General features: G+C 35.5%; 1 protein-coding gene across 2 annotated transcripts; it reads left to right on the top strand.

Moving 5' to 3' along the window:
• The first annotated feature begins 4,540 nt into the window (after positions 1-4,540).
• Positions 4,541-7,029, top strand: LOC133691105 (probable purine permease 11). 2 transcript variants are annotated; one of them, XM_062111453.1, is made up of 3 exons: positions 4,541-4,866; positions 5,373-6,544; positions 6,706-7,029. In XM_062111453.1, exons 1-2 carry the CDS (start codon positions 4,830-4,832, stop codon positions 6,509-6,511), a joined length of 1,176 nt encoding a protein of 391 aa, XP_061967437.1. In that variant the 5' UTR covers positions 4,541-4,829; the 3' UTR covers positions 6,512-6,544; positions 6,706-7,029. The 2 variants fall into 2 exon arrangements, with proteins under 2 accessions (XP_061967437.1, XP_061967430.1); XM_062111446.1 differs by having other exon boundaries at positions 4,542-4,866; positions 5,367-6,544.
• The last annotated feature ends 2,133 nt before the right edge of the window (positions 7,030-9,162 follow it).

Genomic DNA, 9,162 nt, shown 5'->3' on the forward strand with positions numbered 1-9,162 from the left:
ACGTCAAGTTGATATAGGGACCAATCAAGGTTCACAACAAGAGATAGTAGGATACGAACAATATTTATCTTGGCCACCGGTGCAAACGTTTCCATATAATCAATCCCATAAGTTTAAGTGTACCCTTTGGTGACAAGCCTTGCTTTAAACCTTTCAATGGTGCCATTCGCTTTATGTTTAATGGTAAACACCCACCGACATCCAACCGGTACCTTTCCTACAAGAAGTTCAACCACTTCCCATGTGCAATTTTTTTGAAGGGTTCTCATTTCTTCATTCATGGCCTCTTTCCATCTTGAATATGTTATGGCTTCTTGCACATTGTTAGGAATAGATATAGCAGATATTTGATTCATAAAAGTTTCATTTTTCTTTGATAATCTATGGTAGGACACAAAATTACTCATAGGATAATGAGGTTTAGAGGTGAGAAGTGGTTCATACGCAGTTTTGGGTTTTCCTCTTATGGTTCTATGGGGTAGAACCTTGAGTTGAGTTTCAGAATTTACTTGAGGTTCAGTTACGGATTCAAACTCAGGACACAAATGAAGTGGGGAAGCTGGCAACTGAGGTACCTGAGTTTCTTGTTGCAGTACCTCTATTCGGTTTTCTTCACTGCCAGTGGTTTGTTGTGGTTCTGCTTCTATATATTCTTCACTATTTCCATCTTGCATGGTATGTGAAGATGTATTACTAGAATGCTTATCTCTTGTAACATATAGGTCATCATAACATGTTTTCCAATTACCCTTGTTGTGCTCCTGACTTGAGAATTCAGGGGCAGAGTAATACATTCTATTTTTATGGAATACAACATCAAGCGTGACGTAGAGTTTCTGAGTTGGTGGATGATAGCAGTGATAACCTTTCTGATGCTGGGCATAACCAACAAATATGCACTTGAGTGTTCGCTGTTCTAGCTTATTCCTTAATGATTTATGAAGATGAACAAAAGCTGTACATTCAAAAACTCTTAGTTGCAAATGTGACACAACAAGAGAATATATTGTTTTATGAAGAACACTCAATGGGGTCTGAAATCCTAATATGCTTAAGGGTATCTGATTGATAAGATATGTTGCTGCTGTGATAACTTCACCCTAATATTTAGTTGACATATAAGCTTTAAATAAAGAGGCTCGAACAATTTCAAGAAGCTGGCGGTTCTTACATTCCGCAATCCTATTTTGTTGAGGGGTGTAAGGGCAAGTGGTTTAGTGAACAATTCCATGATTAATTAGATATTGTTTCAACTCCTGATTAACGCATTCTCCACCGTTGTCACTACAGATAACCTGTATTGCAGAACTATATTGTACGGCTACCATGTTATGAACTTGTTTGAATAATGAACTTACTTCACTTTTGCATTTCATTAGGCAAATCCATGTCATACGTGTGTGATCATCAACAAAGAAAATAAACCATCGTTTACCATTAAGAGAGCAGATATTTGCTGGACCCCATACATCTGAATGTACAACCATAAACGGTGTTGGGCTTTTATTCATGCTATTTTGAAATGGAACCTGGTGGCTTTTAGCCAATTTACACACATCACATTTAAACTCTGTGTCAGGTAGCTACACAAAGAGTTTCGACATTAATTTCTTCAAATATCCAAAGGATGAGTGACCTAAACGTTTATGCCACAACCAAATTTCAGAGTTTGCAGCAGATTCATAGTTTGTAGCAGATTTATTCATGGAGAATGCTTGAGCTAACTAGTGACAACTTGCTGGTGTTAAATCCAGATAATAGAGCTTTCCCCTTCTAGTACCATAACCAATTGTCTTCCGAGTTTGAATATCCTTGAAAACACAAAGGTTAGGCCAAAAAATAACAATGCATTGCAGAGCAAAAGTTACTTGAGCAACTGAAAGTAAATTATAATTAAGAGTTGGAACAACTAATACGGAGTCAAGACTTATATTTTCAATAAGGATGACAAAACCTTTCCCATGAATAGACGATGAGGTGCCATTTGCTGAGGATATAATATATTGTTATGATGGTTTAAAAGATTGAAGCCACAACTTGTCAAAAGTCATATGGTCAGTAGCTTCGGAATCAATTATCCATTCATTTCTACTACTAAGAGTGGAGTTATGAAAGACTTTACCAGATTTTTCCTCTGTGAGTGTTGAAGGATGTTGATGTTCTGCCATAGATTCTTCCTTAGTCGTGAGACTGGTCATTGTTTTGATTGAAGGATGTTCTGCCACTGCAACTAAAGCATGAATATTTGGTTTTGTGTTTCGTTTATGAGGTGCTTTAACAGGATCCCACCATTCTGGATACCCAATTAGTTCATAGCATTTCATCTTTGTATGTCCAGTTTCACCACAGTGTGTGCAGACATATTCTGATTTTGCCTTTCCAATTTCATAGCTGTTGTTCTGAGTTTCTGATGTTCGATTTTTTTCAATGGTAGGGCCATTTGATCGGTATATTATAGGCTTACCTCGTCGTGCCGTCATTGCAGATGATTCAGCATGACCAGCTCCAGCTTCATTGTTTAAAGTAGCTCTGCGAATAGCTTCACGGCGTACATAAGCATAAGCTTCTTCAAGATCCAGTATCGGATCTTTTCTAAGAATTTCCCCTTGGATTTGTTCAAATTCTGCATCCAATCCATTCAAGAAAATATGTACTCGTAATCTTTCAACAAATCTTCTATAAGTAATAACATCATCCGGGTCTTTCATTTCAGTTCTATTGCGATGATCAAGTTCTTGGAAGATTTCCATAAGATCACCATAATATGTTGATAGTGGTTGACCCATCTGTTTTGTGGAGAAGGCTTTCTGGTTAAGTGAAAAGAGTTGTGATTCGTTTGATCCATTGTAGAAGGCTTTAGACAAGGCATTCCAAATTTCTCGTGCAGTGCGTAGCTGAATGTATCTTTTTATGATGTCTGGTGACATAGACGTTAGCAGTCATCCTTTAACCTTTTGATTTTCTGTATATCATCTTGAATAAGAAGCATCAGTATCTTGTGGTGGTTGTGTTTTGCCCATAATATATTCAAGCTTTTCTCTTCTTGCAATCTACATTTCCATGATCTCAGACCATCCATCATAATTAGTTTCAGTGAGAATAACATTGGTTGTGAATCCAGAGTTTTCAGTTTGTACATGGATAATGGGTGTCGATTCTGTTGTTTTATCATTCATCATGGAAAATCTAGAATGATAGAAAAGAAAGTGATCTTAGGATGCAAAGAAAGTAATCTGAATGCAAGAAAAAAGAAATATTCAAGAATAGATTTCAAGATCAGAGTGCAGAAAATATTCAAGAACAGATTGCAAGATTTAGAGTGCAGAAGAACAGGTGAATGATCGTATAGGTAGACGTTTATTTTGTTTTCCCCCTTTTCTTTTCTTTTCTTTAAAAGAGAGAAAGGTGAATGATCTCAGGATGCAAAGAAAGTGATTTGAATGCAAGAAAAAAGAAACATTCAAGAATAGATTTTAAGATCAGAGTGCAGAAAATATTCAAGAACATATTGCAAGATTTAGAGTGCAGAAGAACAGGTGAATGATCGTATAGGTAGACGTTTATTTTGTTTTCCCCCTTTTCTTTTCTTTTCTTTAAAAGAGAGAAAGGTGATAAGGATGCAAGATTGATAGAGAGAATGCAAGATTTGGTGAAAAAGAATGGTGAAGGAAACTGAGAAAGATACACGAACAGAGAAAGAGACGATACAGGTATAGGTACAGGAAAGCTTTTATCAAGAAGGAGATTTCAGGGAAAAGATATATCAGTAGTGCATTTCCATGCTCTGATACCATGATAAAATGAGTTTCACTCTAGGAATTTTATTCATAATATTTGTATATAGATTTCAAGTTAATTAATTCATCAATATATCTGCTTTTATATAGCAATAGGCAGTAGAAACTATTCCTTGATTTCTATGAAAAGACCGCTACAATTGCGGTTTGTTACAAACAAATTCCTAACTGATATAACCATATTAAGTGACAGCAAGGTGAAACTAACATAATGTTAACAATTTCATCACGTCAAATTAAATGGTGATGAGCAAATGGATGCCTTGTGTTATTCATAATGCAAAAATCCTAACAACAGGTCAACAGCAGATTTTTTGGTTACGTCAAAGCAGCAGCACTGGTATTGAAATCAGGCCAAAAAAGCTATTTTAGTATGGATCTACAGCCACTAGCTACGTGGCTAGTCAATTTTGACCACTTACAAAAAGCATGGACTGTCATTCCATGATTATCCATTCCACTTTATTGAAATTAAGACCAGCGCCTCATCCTGGTTCTAAAGAAATCAGACCTAAGATAGACCTAACAATTTCATCACGTCAAATTAAATGGTGATGAGCAAATGGATGCCTTGTGTTATTCATAATGCAAAAATCCTAACAACAGGTCAACAGCAGATTTTTTGGTTACGTCAAAGCAGCAGCACTGGTATTGAAATCAGGCCAAAAAGGCTATTTTAGTATGGATCTACAGCCACTAGCTACGTGGCTAGTCAATTTTGACCACTTACAAAAAGCATGGACTGTCATTCCATGATTATCCATTCCACTTTATTGAAATTAAGACCAGCGCCTCATCCTGGTTCTAAAGAAATCAGACCTAAGATAGACCAGTAAAGTCAACTTCGCAAGAGTTTTAATTTAGCCAATGGCGTTTTAGAGCAGTGCAAAATGTAAAGTATTGACTGATTGAGATGGAAAAACCATCCTTTAAATGCTCAATGATTCAAGACCCTTTTCTCTTTGCTTAGCAGTGGAAGAAAGATAAGAATACCTTTCACTTTGGCTACATCTCTGGTTATAATTGATCTTCATGGAGGATGCTGAAGGGATTGAACTACAAATCACAGGTTAGTCAGATTATTTTTACTATATATGCGCTGCTTCTCCATACATGTACTGCTTATTCTCTTTTCTATACCGAATTTAGCTGTCGTATCAGTGTCCAAAGCATATGATTAATCTTCCATTCATTTTCTTATGATCCTCTACTTCAATCGAAAACTTAGAATCCAAAATATTCAGAAATTGCTTCAGTAATTAATTGGTGACCAATATGAGATAGGTAGACCAGTGGCTTGTATTATTTAATCCAGTTTTATGTCCTACATAATCCCTTATGAAATAACATATGATATAAATGAAGCATGACAAGTTAGTGAAGCCTGTTCTTCTTGAATTAGAATCTGGTTAACTTTCAATATACGCAGTTAACATGCAATCATGCCATGAATACTCATAAATGGACTTAAGGCAAGATTAAGTGTGGGAGATCAAAATCCTCTGCAAGCAATAATCATTTTGCTCTTCGCTTGTTTGTATTCAAGTGAATGGTTTTGCTATTTTCCAGCTGCAGATGATCATAAAGAGCCAAACTCAAGCAATGACGCCGCCTCTATTAACAACAAAATGCAGCTACCAAAACTCATTCATTACAAGTGGTGGCTCCGAGTGACCTGCTATATACTATTTCTTGTCACAGGCCAATCTGCTGCCACTCTTTTGGGAAGATTATACTATGACAAAGGTGGGAATAGCAAGTGGATGGCAACGTTTGTTCAATCTGCTGGCTTTCCAATTCTACTTCCCCTCCTTTTCTTCTTCACTTCTTCTATCAATTCCAACACCGCAACAAATCCCATTAGCTCTTCCTTTGCAAACAAACCAGAAGGTCCTAAACTATCCACTCTTACATTTCTATACATTGGCTTTGGGGCACTCTTAACAGGTGACAACTTGATGTACTCATATGGACTATTATACCTTCCTGTCTCCACTTATTCTCTTCTCTGTGCAACTCAACTGGCCTTTAATGCACTCTTCTCCTTCTTCCTTAATTCACAAAAGTTATCTCCATTTGTGCTCAATTCTCTAATTCTCCTTACTGCTTCAGCCTCCCTTCTAGCAGTTAATGCAGACTCTGAGAACTCTGCAGGCATTCCCAGAAGAAAATACGTAATTGGTTTTTTCTGTACACTTGGTGCATCAGCAACATACTCTTTGTACCTTTCCCTCGTGCAGCTTTCTTTTGAGAAGGTTATCAATAAAGAAACCTTCTCTACCGTGTTGAATATGCAAATATATCCATCTTTTGTTGCAACTTGTGGCTGTGTGGTGGGACTTTTTGCAAGCAGGGAATGGGAAAGTCTTGAAAATGAGATGAAAGAATATAAAGAAGGAAAAGTATCCTATTTGATGACTCTGATTTGGACTGCTATTACATGGCAAATTTCCTCAGTGGGTTTGTTGGGGTTGATTTTTGAGGTATCCTCTCTTTTCTCTAATGTCATAAGTACACTGGCTTTGCCGCTTGTTCCCATTCTTGTTGTGATATTTTTCCACGATAAGATGAATGGTGTGAAGGTTATGGCAATGCTGTTGGCAATCTGGGGCTTTCTTTCCTACACTTATCAACATTATCTAGATGATGCTAAATCCAAGACAAGCCTTACCAGTGAAAATGAGGTTGCTGGGGCACAATTAGAGACTGGTTGATAGTTGAAACACACAAGAGAATTAATGTACAAGGTAAGAGCTAGGAAATTTAAGCAAGTCCTGTAATTATAGAACAATTGCAGGGAAGAAGTTTCTTTAATTTTGTATAGTCATTTTACTATTTCATCTATTATGGATTTGTGAATAAATGAAAGAAATCAGGTTGACCTTCACATGCAACTTTTGTTTTTTAGCTGGACAATGGAAGAACATGAAGAAGAAGCTCATCATCGACTAATAAACTATGCAGCTTCTTTTCTAGACTAACGTATTCCTGATACTTGAAAAGGTTGCTCTAGAGTCTCGAAGGACAGCAGAGGAAGAGAGACAGAGCGTGTCGTTATGCCCCTGCACTTTCCGATAAAATCCTAGTGTAAGTAGGAATCTCGATCAAAAAGGATTTGTGTTAGAATGGTTATAACTAGTTAGTCAGTATTAATGAATTTTGAATTTAAAAGAGTGTGAATCAATCATTAAACACTTGGCATGTTAAAATACTTCTGTGTTTTAGTTTTCAACATCTGTCCCGGCATTATAAGAAACATATTGCGCGCAAATTTATGCCGGTGTACAATCTTCAAAAGCACGTTTAGACTACAATCTTCATAGACTCGGCATGACTATTGCGCAGAGATCGGTTCATTGTGCAGTTTCAATCAATTCATTCTATGGACTATCGTAAATCACTTCCTGTACTCTTGTCTCACCTGGCTTGAGCTAACAAGTAGCTTAGCGAGGAGCTCAAGAGGCATGATACATGCTGAAATAATCTTCAGCTTTGTTGCTGTGTCAGAAACTAAAGCTGAGAAGCTTAAATCAGACTATATTTTTAGACCTGCTGGCAGTAAGTTGTCCATTCTATTCTTGCTAGTCATATATATATATATATATATATATATGGAAAAGTTAGAAAAATACAATAACGAACTTGGTCTCTGTATATAGACCTCCGATACAGTGATATCTTGAAGCTGCAATTTAATTGATTTATAATAATTAGACCTTGAGGGATCAAATTTGAAGCTTAAAGAAATGTCCGGTCCTTTTTTTTTTTTGCTAAAATCAAGGACTGATTTGCACGATCAAGGAGCAAGTTCATGTGCTTTTTTTTGTTCCTTAACTTGTTTTTCAATCTGATCCCACTACATTGATTTTATTTGAGATTTGATTTGGTAGTTTGTTTTAGTTATCTTAATATGTGAATCATACAATATCAAGATAAATTTTTGTGTTTTGTTAATGTTTAATTTTACAAAATAAAATAGAATTAGTTTAATTTTAAAAAAAATATTAAAAGACTAAAATTAAAACTAAAATAAAGTACAAAGACTACGGTAAATAGACAAGGAAAATAAGCGTGCCTACAACTTATGCACCAATAGGAGGAAGGGTTCCATGATCTTTAGATGGAGTGTGCGACGTTCAACAACAACCAAAATAATGGCTTTTGTAGTGGCATTATAGAGGTGAGTAAAAAAATCAAAAAACTAATTTAACCGAGTAAACCAAAAAAAATTAATCAAAAAAATCCATTAGGCATCAACAACCCTAGCAGACCATTTATCATTTCTTTCCCTTTCACACAGCCACCCCTCCCCTCCCATTAACCCTTTGAATGCTTTTACATTTTAAAGGATACCTTTCATTCACAACTTCTATACTCTCTTTCTCTCATCTCTCAAATGATATGGATATAAGACAGATTGCATTCTAAATGTCAACGTAAAGGAAAAGTAATTGATTACAAGTAAAGCTTCAATATTTCCTTTCAAAATTTGAGTCAAATTTATCTTCTTCTTTTCCAATCTTCCATGCTTTTTATCTCTCATCTCTCAAACTTGTCATATTAAAGGTGAATTGCTGATGATTCTTCCATTGATTTACTTGATTCTCCTTCATGAGGTCACAACATAAAAAGATCCCACCTCAATTGCCCGAGAGGGATTATTTCGAGTCTAGAAGCTGAAGAGTGTTCAAAAAAATCAAAGCAGTGATTGCTAAGAACTGATACTGTTTTTTTGCAATTATTTTTTTATTTGCAAGAAGTTGTAACAACGAGAACAACGTTGTTGATTCTTAGAGGATAGCATCTTAGCATTGCATTTCGGTTTGAATCGGTTTGAAAGGGAAAAAAACTGAACTGAACCAAACCGAAATTAATCGGTTTGAACCGGTTTTTGGTTTGGTTCGGTTTAAAAACTTAAAAAAAATCAGTTTGGTTATTTATTTTGGTTCAAAACCGGACTAAACCGAAAATGTTCAGCCCTAAGCGGCACTAAAAGCATCGTGTCATGATTTTATACTAATGACCCCTTAAAAGCCTTTATCTGATTTTATGCCATGACCTGATTGATTTTGTAGTCCTCGGTTAGTTTAGTTTTTAGAATTTAAGCCTTGATTTTTATCCCAAAAAAAAATTGATTGCTTTACATAATTAGTTTTTACAAATATTACTATGAATAAACAACAATCATAAAATAATTATAAAAAATATTATCTAAATTATATTTGAAAGATTCGTTCTTTACTTACAATAAAATCAATATAAAAAATTCGGATCATCTACACTTTCATGAGATTACTATTTATTAGTAATGTAGAAGTATATCCTTAAACTTACATAACGAATGAACATAGTTTCAATTAACATG

The sequence above is a fragment of the Populus nigra genome, chromosome 1 (assembly GCF_951802175.1).
Source record: "Populus nigra chromosome 1, ddPopNigr1.1, whole genome shotgun sequence".
Classification (NCBI taxonomy): domain Eukaryota; kingdom Viridiplantae; phylum Streptophyta; class Magnoliopsida; order Malpighiales; family Salicaceae; genus Populus; species Populus nigra.